Below are 17,283 nucleotides of genomic sequence, written 5' to 3' on the forward strand. Positions count from 1 at the left end.
ACCCAGCCGTGAGCTGGCACTCTCAGCATTGCTGGCTGGCCTCATGCTTCTGGAAGTCTCTGCCAGCACCCTCCCTGAGACATGCCAAGGGTACTGGGTGGACGGGTATCCTGAGGCCAGTGAGCTCACCTTGATCTGTGCCTGGCCAGGTGATCGCCATGATCAAAGGCCTGCAGGTGCTCATGGGCAGGATGGAGAGCGTCTTCAACCAGGCCATCAGGAACACCATCTACGCAGCCCTGCAGGACTTTGCCCAGGTGACCCTGCGCGAGCCCCTCAGGCAGGCAGTACGGAAGAAGAAGAACGTTCTCATCAGGTGGGTCTTCAGATGGCCTTTTAGGGCCATGTCCAAAATCAGGGGTGCTGGGTGCAGGCCATGGAGGATGTTCCTGGCTCAGTCAGCTTCCAGGGAAGTGTCTGAACACAGAGACACTTCCAATGAGTTCCAGCAAGTTCTAAGAGGCTCTTTTAGGAGATTGGACATTTGGGATAATTTATGTCCCCATCTCTAAGTTTGAAGCCCATATCCACACTGTATAGCTGTGTGAACTTAGTTACTTACCTTCTCTGAACCTCTGTTTCTTTCATTTGGAAAACATGGGTAAGAATGATACCTACTCGATAGGCTTTTGGGATAATGCAGTGAGAGAATTCACGTATAAACCTAAGCACTCCACAGCATGGAGCGAGTATGCAACACATATAAGCTGTTATTAAAGTTTTAAATATGCAGAGATTGAAATGGGACTAATGAAACTGTTCTATAAGCAAAAAGAATAGCCATCCTGCTTCACTCAGCTTCTCTCCCACTGTATGGGCTCTGAGTCGAGTTCTCAGACAGCTGGTGGGCATCAGGATCGCTGGGATGCTTGTGAAATATAGACTTCCGGACTGCACCTCGGATCTGTGAAGCCAGCATCCCTGGGGGAGGGGCCCTGGGATGAGCATGGTTCACAGGCATGTCAGGAGCTCTAAGGCGCGTGATCCTGGACACTGTGGACTGTAGATTCAAGCTTGCAGCACATCCTTCTGATGGTCTGAATCCTGGTTCTTCCTTCCCCAGTGTTCTACAGGCGATTCGGAAAACCATCTGTGACTGGGAGGGAGGCCGTGAGCCCCCCAATGACCCATGCTTGAAAGGGGAGAAGGACCCCAAGGGTGGATTTGACATCAAGGTGCCGCGGCGAGCCGTGGGTCCCTCCAGCACACAGGTAAGCGGCTCCAGGCACGGGCCAGTCTGCTGACTCAAAGGCCAGCCAGGCTACGGTAGGTCATCCTGGCTGGACCGTGGGGGCAGTGGGGTCGGGAGTCCTCAGGCAGGAGGGGCAGGGCCAAGCAGCTGTTCTCGTCTTTTTCTGTGTTGTTTTGATGTAAGAGGGAGGACCACTAGCATAAGATTCAGGAGACCTGGGTTCTAGTCCTACGTACCTGTGTGACCTCGGGCACGTTATACTATCTCTTTGTGCCTCAGTTGTCTAATCTGGCAAAAGGGGGTAATACCAAAACTGGCTCTCCTAGCCCAGTGAAATACAGGTTCCAAAGTATAGAGGTGTTTAACATGGAACCTGTGTGCATCTCTCTTGTCCCTTTTTAACGAGCCCTGACTTCCCCTCTTCCTTCCCTTATAGTGATATCCTAGCTTAGAAATTCCCAAGTTTCTGCCTCTGACTTGCTGTGTGTTCTTGGGCAAGTGCCTTAACCTCTCTGAGCTCTGATTATCTTCTCTGTTAAATGAAAACTTTGGATAAGGTCATGTTACTGACTAAACATCCCTTTTGTTATTCTCTGAACACACCCCAAATTACAAATTGAAAGTCTTTGACCCCTTAGAGAAAGTCTAATGATCAGAGATACTCAGAGTTGCTAACCAGAGCTTTTTGAACAAGAGGTTGTCTGTGGCTTATCTAAAGTAGTTGTAATATTATAGGGGAGAAAAAAAGTAAAGAACCTAGGTACCTTAGTTAAATCCTTGCCACCTACTTAAGGATAAATAATTTCTGATAGACTTTTTGAGGTACTGAAAAAAGGCTAATGGACCCATTCCAGGTTTTAAAAGTCTTACAGGGCCCACAAGCCCCAGGCTGGGAGCTCTGGCTTCACACAACCCTTATGTCTTATCCCTGAAGTCCTGAGTCCTTGAATCACCTGAGATGAGCCACCCAAGTCCCACCCCGACCCTTCTCACTGTGTGTGTCTGTGTCTGGGTACGGGGACGGGGCAGGGAGGTGGGACCAGGGTGAGCTGGGATCACAGCGCTGTCATTGCGGCTTCCCTCAGCCAGCAGGCCCCTTGCACTTATCTTGCCTGCTTGAGAGAGGTGAAACTTCTCAAGGAAGCTTCTGCAAACAGTTCTGTGTAAATGTCAGGGGCCAGAGACCTTTCCAGTCCAGAATGGCCTGGAGGGGCTGAGCAGGGCTTCTGGGTGCTTCTTCTGGGCAAGGCAAAAGAGAGAATGGAAAACTAGCAGAGAGGGGGCCAAGAGGCAGAGAATGAGAGGGCAGTGGGGGCCAGGGAGGGAGAGAGGAGTGCTTGTGTAATGTGAGACGCAGTGTCACCAATAGGCCCCTACCAATGCTTCCAGATTCTGGTAGGGTGGCGAGGACACACTTGATGGACTCCTGGATGCTCACCTTGGAATAGCCTTTAGAAACACACTAGTCCCAAACTAGTTGCTCCCCCCATTTTGCAGATGGGGAAACTGAGGTCCAGAGGGGGAACGTGACTTGTCCAAGTCACAAGGTGAGTCTAGGTGGAGGTGGGACGAGAACCAGGTCTCCTGACTCCCACCCCGGGGCTCTGTCAGGGCCCTGGGAGCACAGTAGATGTGGCATCTAGCAGAGCTGGGAGGTGACTGTTCCGGTGAACTAAATGCTCTGCTTAATAAAAGTAGGCGGGGAAAGTGTTTCCCCCTCTTGGATTTCAGATAGTTAGAATCCGATACAAATCGGTCAGCATCTGCACAGACCGGATGAAGGACTCTTTTCTTGGAGGACTCCAAAGGCCATCGTGAGAACAGGGCCTCTCGAGTCTTAGGGACGGTCAGCCGTGCCCACCGACAGGGTTGCAGAGGCTGGACTCTCTGATGACCCGCAGCTCCGTAGTTCCTTTACCACAAAGGCGGGTGCTGTGCCCGGGGTGGCGTGCCGCTCCTCTCTGTGGCCACGCTGCCCAGCCCAGCCCAGGCCAGGCGCTCGGTGGGTGAGGTGCTAGAGAAGACCAGAGGATGGACGCGGTGGCAGAGGGAGGTTGGAGTGTCTCAGAGGTGGTCGGCAGGTGGCCTCTAGCAGTCGTGGCGGCTTTCCCACCGTATACAATACCTCTTGCTTTTCTCTCTCTCTCTCTCTCTCTTCTCTCTCCCTCCTCCCTGTCTCTCCTGCCCTCCCATTCCCTCCTCCTCTCTCCCATCTGTGTCTTAGGCCTGCCAGTGGTCCCCGCGGGCTTTGTTTCACCCCACTGGTGGCACACAGGGCCGAAGAGGCTGCCGATCCTTGGTATAACACCGCCTGGCTGGGTTGGTTGGGTACACTTCTCCAGGAGGCAGCAGGAATGGACTAGCCTGGCTCCTCACGGCCCCTTCCAGCCCTAAGATTCAAAGACACATGGTGTGGAAAGATCTAGATTAGCCCTTGCGCCCTTTGCACTTAAGGCCCTCTGTAAGCAGGAGTTAATTGTCTAGTAGGCCTCCTGTAAGTACTGACCTTCGCCTGCTTCCCACCCAGCACTTCGGCCGTGCCATGCGGCTGGTGGCCCTGGAGGGCGCGGCGCCGCGGCCCCTCGGTAATCAGGATTGGAAACGTGAGGTGGTGGGGGGCTCGCTCTGATCCTACCGCGTTTCACAGTTCCTCCGAATGTTAGAACTGAAAGGGACTGGTTGGAGAAAGCATCTGGTACAACCTCCTCATGTTGGCAGATAAGAAAACTGAGGCCCAGAGTGGGACTTTGTGTCCAAGGTCACACAGCAAGCCAGTGGCCCTGCGAAGCCCTGAAGCTCCGGCTTTGGACCGTGAGTCCAGTGCTCCAACCCTGGGGCCACACGGCTGTCCAGAAGAGCAGGGAGTGACTCCAGGGTGACGTGGAATGAGGTTCTCCTCTGATGCCCACGCCCTGGTCAAGCAGAGCAGGCAAGAACCTGGGCCTTGAAAGACCTAGTAACCACGGGAGGCCCCCAGCCCCAGGCAGGGCATCCTTCAGGACTGGCCCGTCTCCTTCTTGAAGGCTATACATGCTAAGTTTACTTCTCCAACCCTAAACTGGTGCTTCCTTAAGACAGTGCTTATTAAGGGCAGATATCTGCAGAAAAAAAAAAAAAAGACTAGAAATACAACACAAAGCAACCTTTTCCCCTGGATGGAGGGCCAGCCCCTGACCTTCCCATCTTCCTTTCTTTTTCAAGCTGTACATGGTGCGGACCATGCTTGAATCGCTCATCGCGGACAAAAGCGGTTCCAAGAAGACCCTGCGGAGCAGCCTGGATGGACCCATCGTCCTGGCCATCGAAGACTTCCACAAGCAGTCCTTCTTCTTCACGCACCTGCTCAACATCAGCGGTGAGCATCCTGTTGGGGTGGGGAGGGAAAGGGCTCCCAGGAACCAGAGCAGCTCAGGCTGTTGGGCCAGAAGTTGCAGACATGGGATCATCGACCCAAAGGGGCAGGTTTTGCCACCAAAGATAAAAGGCACACTTTCCAGCGGATTCTGAGAAAGGCCAGGCTCAGTCCAGCTCTTGTGAGTCAGTTGAATTTAGGAGATATTTGTGGCCAATTTTTTGTGAAGTCTTCAGTAAAGGGGGATCACAAACAGGTAACACACACAGATGCACGTAGGGGCCAGGTCAGCTTTTTGCTTTTAAACAGCATCTCTGAACTGATTTAGTGCCCGTTGCTCCTAGCAAAGGGGGCTCCCAGGCTGCACCCCATCCCGTGTTCCCCCCTCCACCTCTCCAGTGGATGGAATGCATGTGCAGATGGGATGAGGGGAAGGGAGAGTAGCATCCAAGGGTCCTGAGAGGGTGATGTGTCTGTTGGTATCGAAAAGGGTGCTCTTCTAGGTAGAGAGCAGTCTTTGCTGTTGTTCACTCAGTCATGTCCAACTCATGACAACCCCATGAACTGCAGCATGCCAGGCTTCCCTGTCCTTCACTATCTCCTGCAATTTGTTCAGATCATGTCCACTGAGTCGGTGATGCCATCCAATCATTTCATCCTCTGTCACCCGCTTCTCCTCCTGCCTTCAATCTTTTCCTGCATCAGTATCTTTTCCAATGAGTCCTCTCTTCGCATCAAGTGAACAAAGTATTGGAGCTTCAGCTTCGGCATCAGTCGTTCCAGTGCATATTCAGGGTTGATTTCCTTTCAGACTGACTGGTTAGATCTCCTTGCTGTCCAAGGGACTCTCAAGAGAGTAGTCTAGAAAGGGACTTTGAGGCCTCTGAGCAGTAAGGAATCCAGAATCATCACTAACAAGGATCATGGGCCTGCAGTCCAGTCAGAAGCAGACACCTGTAGATCTACCTCGACACTTACAACAAAGACACTCTGACACTTAGATGTCAGGTTTTCAGGATGGCTTTGTACAGACATGATGGAAACTGTAGGGGCATCTAAATCTCTCAACCATCACTGCTCCCCCAGCCTCCACACTGGTGGGTAAACAAACACTGTCTTCTTTTTTTTTTTTTTTTGGCCACACCTCACAGCTTACGGGATTCTAGTTCTCCAGTCAGGGACTAAACCCATGCCTTTGGCAGTGAAAGTGCAAAATCCTAACCAGTGGACCACCAAGGAATTCCCCAAACACTGTCTTCTCAATAGATGTTAGGCTGCCCTTCAGGTCCAGGAGAGCAGGGTCTACTAATGGAGTTGTATTCTTGAGTACCTAGTACCTAGTACCTAGTACAATGAAAGAAGAATAAAAGGTAAAAAAATCAGAACTAAGATCTTCCGGTGCTTCCGATGTGTAACCCGGGCTCTTTCCCTCATGCTTCCAGAAGCCCTGCAGCAGTGCTGTGACCTCTCCCAGCTCTGGTTCAGAGAATTCTTCCTGGAGTTGACCATGGGCCGGCGAATCCAGTTCCCCATTGAGATGTCCATGCCCTGGATTCTAACGGACCATATCTTGGAAACCAAAGAACCTTCCATGATGGAGTAAGAGGCAGGGTTGGGCCAGCAAGGAGGTTCCCAGGGTACTGGTGGAGGGCAGTTTGCTAGCCAGAGAGCCCTGTTCTTTCCAGAACTTTCCAGATGATGCAGTGTGTCCCACCCAGTGTCAGGTCACCTCTACATGTGACTCAGTCTTGCAGAAATGCTCAGACGTCTGCCAGCCTGACTGCCCTTTCTGGCTTTGTCAGCCTCATCCCAACCGCGTTGGTAAAATGACCGTCTCTAAAAATTGGGACGCTGATGTCCTTAATGGATGCCCCACTGCTTTTAGTCCCAGACTGATTTTTTCAGGCCTCGCATCAAGGGCTTTGATCTCTGTGGGCAGACTGTAAAATAAGTCATTTCCTAAGTAGAGCCTGGAAACATCATAGCATGCTGAAAGTGCCTCTTTTTCCCGACGCTGAATCTGTTCACCCAACTGTGCATGTTTCCTGAGCACGTTAAAGTCTACCTGCCTTAAGAGAGACCGTTAGTAAGCTACTGGCCGTTGTTTTTCCTTCCTCAGATATGTCCTCTATCCCTTGGATCTGTACAACGACAGCGCCTACTATGCTCTGACCAAGTTTAAAAAGCAGTTCCTGTATGATGAGATCGAAGCCGAGGCAAGTGACTGCTTTTCCTTTTGTCCCCACAATCATGCTCTGAGAGTCTGGACTTTTCAGATCTCTAACCACGGGCCCAGAGTGGAGTGTCTGTCTGTTTGAGCTGTGATAACGAAATACCACAGACTGTGGGGCTTAAAAATTACAGAAACGTATTTCTCGAAGTTCAAGAGGCTAGAAGTCTTAGGTCAGGGTGGCAGCAGAGTCAGGGAGGGCCCTCTTCTGGGTCCCAGACTTCTCACTGTCTCCTCACGGGGTGGCCAGGGCCAGGGGGCTCTCTGGGATCTCTTTCGTAACAGCACTGACGCCATTCACGAAGGTTCCATCCTGATGACCTCACCACTCCTAATTCCATCACATTTGGGGGTTAAGATTTCAGCACATGAATTTAGGGGGACACAAACATTCAGACCATAGTATGGGATATCAGTGACTTGCTTTGGAGACTGATCTTTATACATGGTGATAATCAAAAGGGACCTAGTAGAAGGGGGGGATGGTCTTTCTTTTTCAGATGTTTAATAATGGCAAATAATAGAACTACATGGGTAAAATTAATTCTCTAATAGGTCTTTTACAGTTGGATTAATTGGTGATAACAACAACAGGAATACTACCAAGAATTCCCTGGTGGTCTAGTGGTTAAGACTATGTTCTTTCACTGCAGGGGGCGTGGGTTTGATTCCTGGTCACAAAACTAAGATCCTACATGCCATGCAGCACAGTCCAAAAAAAAAAAGAAAGAAAGAAAAACAGTAATATTACCTATCGATTATTACATTTATACCATTTGCCAGGTACAAAGCACTTTATGGACATTTTAGATAATCTTTACAATGATTTAAAGAAATATATACTACTATCTAGTTTAGAGTATTCAAGTATCATTGCTGCATTATCACACAGTTTACAGAGTTTCATTCTAGTACTGCTGGGACTGAAATAGCCATCTTCTCTCGTGTGAAACTGTTGAATTGCCGTTTAATGACTTTATTTTTGTAATGGTCAGCAAAGGCTAGGATACACTGCAGTAACAAACAAGCACAAATTCTTAGTAGTTTGAGACCGAAGTTTCATTTCTTTTTTATGGGTTGACTAGTAGCTCTGTTCCATGTAGTCTTTAATCTGGAACCCATCTGGGATATTCAGTAGTTGCCATAGCAGGGAGACATGTCAGGGTGAATTTATACTCTGATACTTAAAGCTTCCAGCTGGAAGTGACACATGTCATTGGTCAAAGCAAGTCACTTGGTTATGCTTGCTTTCAAAGAGGAGTGAAAAAGTGCAGTCCTACCACAGGCCAGCAAGGAGCAGAAGCTGGAGATCAACAGCACTAAGGGCTACAAAATATCTCAGTTTTGTCATCTGGAAATTGGAATGAGAGTCTCCACTCCACTTAAGTATGTGGAGTTATCTAAACATAGAACTAGACCAATTGTCATGATAAGATTTTCAAATATAAGGTACAAATATAAGATATTCTTATTTATAAAGGACAGATGTGAATATTTTAGGATAAGCATTACTACCAAATTAGTTTGAAAGTTTATATATTTCAAAGGAAAGCTAGTCGAGATGCTGCTTTCTTTCTAAATCTTTCAATTGCTGTGGGAGTTGAGAACCTTGGGGGAGCCCAGTGCAAATCTGTCCTCTTCTGAGCAGTATGCAAACTTGGGAAGAAAGGTTCCAGTAGACAAGTTAGTTGGTTGCCTTTCAGCTTTGACAAGTCCATTTTCTGATAAGATTTTAGTTAATCATGTTCTTTAACAGGTTGAAAACAAAAAATCTAGGAGTATCCTATAGACAAGTGACGTTTAAAAAATAAATGGAAAGAAAGCATACAGACCAGCCCTGAATAACATAGGTGGCCATGAAGCAGAAGTGTAAATTGTCCCCCTGTCTTTTCCCATCCTCAGACTCTGTTTTGAACCTGGAAAGGCCTATGCCTGGTTACCCAAGCTCTGTCTCCCACCCCTGCCCTCAAACAATGGCCATTTGCTCAACCCTGGGCCCTAGGGGTATATACATCTGCAGTGCAGTCCACCCCCAGGGGTCAACCCAGGGCAAAGAGCACACAGGCCCTAGCAGGGGCTTGGGCTATTTGGGCAAGAATATTCAAAGCTGGTTCTAGAAGGGGAGCAGGAGTTGGGCACCCCCACCTGGACCCTATGGATTCTTTGCCTGTAGGAGGCCCCCCTGGGCACCCTTGCAGCTCAAAGTCCAGGGCAGAGGGCTTGGTTACTCACATACATTGTTTTTATGTTCAAAATAGTATTTATGTTATAAAATAAAAGGTATGAAAGCTCTTTGGATAAAGAACCTCATGGAGCTGGGAGTTTGGTGCTAAAAGGATGGAAGATTAATGACCTAAATACAGTCTGTTGTTACAAAGTTATCCCATTATTACCCTGCAACTACCACAGCCCATCTCTTTAACATCCCACCTTTCGTCATTCCCTGCTCTTGCCATCATTGGAGAATTTGGTTTCAATCCTCTGTGTCTAGGTTGAACTTTCTTCTCACCTAAGCTTCACATTCTGGCACCGACACGATAAAACATTGAAAAGGCAAGATGGTCTCTTGCTCACCAAAGATTTTTAAGCAAACTTTTTAAAAAGGAGGTTTTTATATTTTTAACGACCATCAACTTCTTTCTTTGCAAAGCAAGGTAAAATTAGAATGAAAGGAAAAGAAAAGAAAGTCTATTAGGAGATGGGGAGACTGATATGTGTAATTACAGGATGTGGGCAGGTACCTTGTAACAGCCACGAGGTGGCCAGTGGGGAGGGCAATTCAACAGCTTTTTGAATCTTGCCTTCTCTGTCCCTGGTTGAGGACCTTGAGAGCAAGGGACCACACTTCCCAAATGTACTCGGCCACAGAATCTTTTTTTTTTCCTTTCCTTCAAAGCATCGTGTTCCTTCTCACACTTTCAGGCAGTCCTACCCCACTGCCCTCTTCAGTTGCTGCAGTTTCTCTAATAAAGTGGGACAGACACCAGTGACATTTTCTGCTTCCTCTTCACCAGGTGAACCTGTGTTTTGATCAGTTTGTCTACAAGCTGGCGGACCAGATCTTTGCCTACTACAAAGCCATGGCCGGCAGGTATGAGAGCTCAGCACTGTGGCATAAGCCTTCCTAAGATTGTCACCTGGAAGGCAAGATCCTGTGTTACAAAACCTCCCTTCTGCTTTAGCACCTAAGGAAATCTGAATGATTCCATTAGCCTGGATTGGGTGCTAGCAAGTAGAAGAAAGAGAAATAGGCAGATATGGGGCTAGACCTCACAGAGCTTACAGCATAGTGAGAAAAATAGACAATAATGAAAACTACTGAATGTACAGTAACAAGGGAGACTCCTGTGAAAGAAAATTTATTGGGAATTTATAACAGTTAAACCTGAACCAGTCTTTAGGGTGGGTAACTGGAAGGGCTATCCTGAGGTAACATTTGAGTTCACATCTGAAGTGAACAGGTGTTGATTGAGTTAATCTAGGTAAAGAGTAGAATGGAAAACTGCAGGTAAAACAAACCACTGTGCAAAGTGCCTTTAGCAAAAGCATCATATTAATAGCATGCATACCTCATAGGGTTGTTGAAAGGTTTAATTAAAATTAGTGCATGTAAATATCTCATTCACAGACCACAGAGGGGTGTGCTGTGTGGTAAAGCTGGGCAGGTAGGCAGGGCCCAGGCCCTGTGGTCTTATAGGCATTTATCCTAGGAGAAGTGGAACACCATGGGATGATTTCCAAAGTATGACAGTGACCTGGTTTAATTTTTATTTTTAGAAGTTTGCTGTTTTAAAACATTAAAATGTAGGGAATGGATTGGAGGTGAGCAAATATGGGGAGTGTGAAGGTCAAACAGGAGACCAGGGAAGAAGTCTAGGTGTGTCAGTTCTCACAGGCTCATTGGTATTGTCAGTATGGACTGGTTTAGACTCCTGAGATTTCCTGTGTTCAAGGAACCCACAATAGTACTGGTCAGCAAAAACCTCTCTCTCTTTTTCTCTCTCTCTATTTATAGATACATATATGTATCTATATATATATACATATGTATGTATATATATAGAAAGAGAGATACATAGATACAGAGAGATACATAGATCCATATACATATATGTATCTATATATATAGGGTAATTCTCTTTTTTATTGGAAATCCATGTACAAACCAGAAATTTGAAGGATTGTTACATTTTTCAACAGTTAAAGACTTGCTTTCTATTGCTTTCAACAACTGGAGTTTCCCTGATGTATTTCAGTCAAGAGTTGGTCTGGTGGTGGTTTAGTCGCTAAGTCGAGCCTGACTCTTGCGACCCCATCGACTATAGCCCGTCAGACTCCTCAGTCCATGGGATTTCCCAGGCAAGAATACTGGAGTGGGTTGCCATTTCCTTCTCCAGGGGATCTTCCCAACCCAGGAATTGAACCCACGTTTCCTGCATTGGCAGGCGGACTCTTTACTACTGAACCACCAGGGCTTCCCAAGAGTTGGAGTACGGGTACACAAGTGTCTGTTAACACAGAGTGTGCATTAAATGAAATGAATGACTCTTAATGATGGAAACTATAGAAAGCATATACTTAGGGTTTCAGGGAAGCATAGAGAATGCAGCCTTTCACAAAGGAATGACTTCACAAGGATCTGGATTAGATTGAATTGTATGTGGTCCTACCAGAGAGCTGGGCTTCCAGTTTCTCCAAGATAATTCCAGTTATCTTCAAAATATGCCGGTCCATTGTCTGCGTAAACAAACTCAGACTTGTCAAACCCTGAGTCCTCTATATATTTAGTTTACAAAATATTGTTATCTAAAAGAGGAATCTTGGTCTATATCCCTTCTTATAAGACCTGTGGTTTGTCAAAAATACAGGAAGTTGGGGGAGATTGTGAGAAGTTGGAAGAGTCAGAAAATGCCAGAGGGACAGAATGATCTAGATCACTGCTGTCCATCAGAAATATAATGCAGGCACAAGTGTAATTTTAGTAGTCATATTTTTAAAATTAACAATAATACATTATATAATCTGTGATATCTAAAATATTACAATTTCAACATGTAATCAGTGAAAATTACTAAAGAGATACTTTTTGTTGTTTTTTCTTAAGTCTTCAACACCTCGTGTGTATTTTATACTAATAGCGCATCTCAGCTTGGACCCACCATGTTTCAGATTCTTGGGGGCTCAGCTGGTGGGTGGCTGCTGTGTTGGACAGTGTAGATTCAGATGATGTCACTTTCCTGCTCAAAACCTTTCAGTGGCTTCAATTATGCTGAGAAAACATTTAACCTCTTTACTGTGGCTTGTGTCATCCCACAAGGATCTGGCCCCTACACTAACATTGTAAATTCATTTTTGTCCTATGTTCTCCAACACACCCCACCCTTTATCTACATCTTTCCTTTTTCTCAATGTACCAAGCTGATCATGCCTGAAAGATTCTTCCCCCAAATCTTTCCATTTTTAGCATTTAGGTCTCTGTCCAACAGGACCTCTTTAGAGAGACTTTCCATGACCTCCTAACACCAAATGATCCTGTTTTGTTATTTTCAGAGCACTTATTGCTCTGCAATCCATGAGTCAGTGTGAAAGATCATAATAGAACATCTAATTCATAGGGTTGTCATGAGATTAAAAATGACTGTGCGCATGTCTATATGCATGCCTGGTGAACAGTACAGAGAAGGCAATGACACCCCACTCCAGTACTCTTGCCTGGAAAATCCCATGGACGGAGGAGCCTGGTAGGCTGCAGTCCATGGGGTTGCAAAGAGTCAGACATGGCTGAGCGACTTCACTTTCACTTTTCACTTTTATGCATTGAAGAAGGAAATGGCAACCCACTCCAGTGTCCTTGCCTGGAGAATCCCAGGGATGGGGTCGCACTGAGTCAGACACAAGTGAAGTGACTTAGCAGTAGTAGCAGTAATGCAGGTAATTACTATTGTCTACTGAAGCGACTTAGCAGCAGCAGCAGCAACATTATTTTATTCCTCTGCTTATTTATTTATTATCAGTTTCTTTTCACTAGAACCCAAGCTCCACAAGGATGGGAACTTTGAATCCTTGATACCTAGACTGTTTCCTGGGCTAAACTAAGCATGCACTCAATTGCTTTTATGGTAAAAAAAAATAATTAAAGGAAAAAAGCAGCTCAACTTCTGTGTTGCCTGTCTTTAATGTAGAAATTTCATTTCACCTGTTGAGCTTTTCTGGGTGAAAAAAATTTAAAGAACTTTGCTCTACAGCAGAAAAAATAATAATATTTAAAATATATAACATAGTGCTCTATGAGTCGAACCTATGGTTTGATATACATATGGCTGAGTGATTGAACTCCATTCACTGTCATGTTTACTGGTTTACTAGCCTTATTTCACTTTTATCCTTTCCAGCGTCCTGTTGGATAAACGTTTTAGGGCCGAATGTAAGAATTATGGAGTCATCATTCCATACCCACCATCCAACCGCTATGAAACTCTGTTGAAACAGAGACACGTCCAGGTATGGAGACAGAGGGAATGGTGGGAGAGAGGGGCTGTGATGTTAGCCTAGAGATCAGAAATCAGGACCCCGTATCATCTGCCCTGGGTATTGCCCTGTGTGGGCTGCTGAGCATAAGGATAATCCAGCCTCAGAATCTTACCAAGAGGCACTGGGCTTCCTTCAGTTCAAGTTCTAGGCTTCTCAGCCCATCTGTTGCTCACTTCAGTTGGAGCAGGCCACCAGAGCTTTTGAATACCCATCGTGAGCTGCATATCAACTCTGAATATTCCCTGGAAGGATAGATGCTGAAGCTGAAACTCCAGTACTTCGGCCACCTGATGTGAAGAGCTGACTTATTGGAAAAGTCCCTGATGCTGGGAAAGATTGAAGGCAGAAGGAGAAGGGGTTGGCAGAGAAGGAGATAGTTAGATGGCATCACCAGCTCAATGGACATGAATTTGAGCAAACCCCAGGAGATTCTGGAGGACAGAGAAGCCTGAAGTGCTATAGTCCATGGGGGTCATGAAGAATTGAACATGACTTAGCGACTGAACAACAACGTGAACTTCAGCCCACCTCCTCCAGTCGGGACTGATGTTCAGAAATGGGAAAGTCTATCCCTGACTTTCCCATTATGGTATAGAGTTAGTCTCTGTTAACATTTGACGCATGATACAGAGGAAATGCTGCCAGAAGCTCAGAAACATATCCCTGCTTAACAATGTTCATGGGAGCCAGGCAGACAAAATAAGAGATGTTTTCAGTCCAGTTCAGTTCAGTTCAGTTGCTCAGTCGTGTCCGACTTTTTGCGACCCCATGAATTGCAGCACACCAGGCTTCACTGTCCATCATCAACTCCCGGAGTTTACTCAAACTCATGCCCATCGAGTCAGTGATGCCATCCAGTCATCTCATCTTCTGTCATCCCCTTCTCCTCCTGCCCCCAATCCCTCCCAGCATCAGGGTCTTTTCCAATGAGTCAGCTCTTTGCATGAGGTGGCCAGAGTATTGGAGTTTCAGCTTCAGCATCAGTCCTTCCAATGAACATCCAGGACTGATCTCCTCTAGGATGGACTGGTTGGATCTCCCTGCAGTCCAAGGGACTCTCTGACCAACCTAGATAGCATATTAAAAAGCAGAGACATTACTTTGCCAACAAAGAGATGTTTTAGCAGATCTTAAATCCTACTCCTAAGCCCTGTCAGTCACAGGCAGTGAAATGACCTTCACGCTGTGATTTCCGTGTGCTTATCCTGTGGTTCACATGTTCCTGGAGAAGACTTGGGCAAAGGGGAGCAGGGCTGAGGCTGAGAAAATGCCCTGGATAGAGAGGAGAGGAATTACCCTGAAAAACCGGGGAAGTCCCACTGCTCTGAGAAATCCACACTGGAAGAATTGTAAGAGGAAAAAGCATTTGCCCATCTGTCAACATCAAAGGCTCCATGAGAGCTTCTCCTTCAGGCTCTCAGAAGTTTCCATTACCAGTGCAGCTAGAATTAGCCACAGGATGTTAATCCTGAGGGCTTTGTGTGTGTAGAAGATGGCTATAAGGAGTCTTAGTCAATTAGTAGAAAACCTCTCCCAAAAGGGAAGCAGAAAAAAATAAAATAGTTGAGAATAATCCTTAGGCACATAGCAAAGTGCAGTGCACGCAGCAGGTACTCAGTAAATGTTTATTGTTATCTACATAGCATCTGTAGTCATGCCCACATGAACCCCAGTGGAAATTAGCCTGAGCTATATTTTCCATCCTGTAATCAGCTCTTCTCCTCGTGCTTTTAAATTTATCCTCATAAAGGTACACAGTAGGCCCTTGCTGGGGTCAGGGGGACGGGGCCTCCCTGGTGACTGAACTACACAATAGGATGGATGCAAAAAGAACCTCAGGGTGAGATTCAGGATATCAGCATTGCATGGGCTGCTAGAGCTTATAGCAGCCTCTTCCTATAATCTGAATGCACCATATTTTTCCTCAACTTTTTATATTTTAAACCTACAGGATAGTTGAAACAATAAGACCGTGAACACACGTATATACTTTATAGCCAGATTCATGATTATTCATGCTTAATCATGTTCGGTTCACTTTATTTTTCTCATGTATATATTATTTCTCATAAATACAGTAAATGTACTTTATGTATTTATAGAACATATAATTTATAAAAATATTTTTATGTAAGTAATATATTAAAATATATATTTTAAGATACATACTTTTTTCTTAGCCATTTGAGAGTCAGTTGCAGACATCATAACACTTTACCCCTGATACCTCAGCTCATATCTCCTAAGAACAAGGATATCCTCTTATCATCCAAATAATACTATCATATTCAGGAAATTTAACAATACTGTTTTCTGCATAGAGTCCCTATGTGTCCTGGTCATGTTCTTTATATTTTTAGGACAATTTACTAAATCAGTGCATTGCATTTAGTTGTCATGTGCCTGTGTAAAATTTAAGTAACTTTTTCTCTCTTCCATGCAGCTGTTGGGTAGATCCATTGACTTGAACAGACTCATTACCCAGCGCATCTCTGCTGCCATGTATAAATCCTTGGACCAGGCCATCAGCCGCTTTGAGAGTGAGGACCTGACCTCAATCGTGGTAAGAAACGGGGGCCCTTGGGAGTTCTGTTGTGGGACTCCTCAGACTAGAAGCCTTGTTGGGGAGTTGTTGGTAGCCTGGTACTGAGCCTGTTAAAGGGAAGCGATGAGTCTCTTTCTCATCTGAATGTGCAAAGGGAAAAAAAAAAAAAAAAAACTTAAAAGGAATGAGAGAAATTTTACCTTCCCGATTGCCTGGAGAGAGGGAGGGAGGTCTTGACATCTCTAGAGATGGCCTATCCCGGGACACAGCTTCTTGTCCTTTAGGATTCTACAAAAACAGCAAGCAGCTGGATGGTCCTGAGAAAGGAGGGAAAATTTCTCAGTGGGGTCGGCTTCATTGGTGTGCAGTAGGTTAGAGCCCAGAGAGGCTGTTGACTAGTTTAATGCTGCATTGTCACCATCTTGGAATTTATAATCGTTTTCTAATGAAAGCCCCCACCTTTTCATTTTGTGCTGGGACTTGGAAATTGTACAGTTGTTCCTGATGCACAAGTATGGAACAGGCATGCCCTCTTCTTTTATTAATCAGCTATTTGAACTACTCTCTGCTAATTATCTTCCAGAATTAGAATAAACTTGATTGGTCAATCTTTAGGTGAATGAAAGGAAGATTTTAAAGCTTCAAGAGCAGATACATAGAAGGAATGAGAGAAATAGAAAATCATCATTAGAACACCAGAGTAATAATGGTCACAGGCAAGATCCAGTAATAGACACTGAAATTCGTGGGCAGAGCTTTGAGAAGAGTATTTTATGATTCCCTTTATTCAGAAGTGTCCAGAGTAGTCAAATATATAGAGACAGAAAATGGGGTGGTAGTTGCCAGGAAGTAGGGAGTTAGTATTTAATGGGTACGGAGGTTCAGTTGAGGAAGATTAAAAAGCTCTGAAAGTGGACGGTGGTGATGGTTTCAAAACTACCTGAATGTACTTAACGCCACAGAACTGTACATTTAAAAATGGTTAAAATGGTAAATTTTATGTATATTTTACCAGAATTTTTTAATTAGTCACAAACAAAATTTAAAAAAAAAAAACTTTGAGAAGAAACAGGATAGTTGTCTAGTCTCAAACTATCTCCTTCAAGATACTTACTAATTGCAAAGGGAAGAATAATAACTTTACAGTAAGGAAACCTGGGAGGCATCCTCTTAACTAAACCTGAAGGTCAGTATCACCAGTAAGAAAATATATTCATGTATCCCCTGAATTGGCTCAGACAGTAAAGAATCTGCCTGTAATGCAGGAGACCTGGGTTCGATCCCTGGGTTGGGAACATCCCCTGGAGGAGGGCATGGCAACCCACTCCACTATTCTTGCCTGGAGAATCCCCATGGGCAGAAGGGCCTGGCGGGCTACAGTCCACGGGGTCATAAAGAGTGGGACATGACTGAGTGACTAGGCACATCACGGC

General features: G+C 45.6%; 1 protein-coding gene across 3 annotated transcripts in view; it reads left to right on the forward strand.

Moving 5' to 3' along the window:
- CYFIP2 (cytoplasmic FMR1 interacting protein 2) overlaps positions 1 to 17,283 on the forward strand; it is a 132,561-nt gene that overhangs the window by 53,345 nt on the left and 61,933 nt on the right. For all 3 annotated transcript variants that reach the window (XM_065918993.1, XM_065918994.1, XM_065918995.1), the window contains 8 exons: positions 150 to 316; positions 1,064 to 1,211; positions 4,394 to 4,547; positions 5,987 to 6,143; positions 6,664 to 6,760; positions 9,789 to 9,865; positions 13,167 to 13,275; positions 15,749 to 15,868. In XM_065918993.1, coding sequence (XP_065775065.1) covers positions 150 to 316; positions 1,064 to 1,211; positions 4,394 to 4,547; positions 5,987 to 6,143; positions 6,664 to 6,760; positions 9,789 to 9,865; positions 13,167 to 13,275; positions 15,749 to 15,868 — 1,029 coding nt within the window. The remainder of the gene's footprint in view (positions 1 to 149; positions 317 to 1,063; positions 1,212 to 4,393; positions 4,548 to 5,986; positions 6,144 to 6,663; positions 6,761 to 9,788; positions 9,866 to 13,166; positions 13,276 to 15,748; positions 15,869 to 17,283) is intronic.

The sequence above is a fragment of the Muntiacus reevesi genome, chromosome 1 (genome assembly GCF_963930625.1).
Source record: "Muntiacus reevesi chromosome 1, mMunRee1.1, whole genome shotgun sequence".
Classification (NCBI taxonomy): Eukaryota; Metazoa; Chordata; class Mammalia; order Artiodactyla; family Cervidae; genus Muntiacus; species Muntiacus reevesi.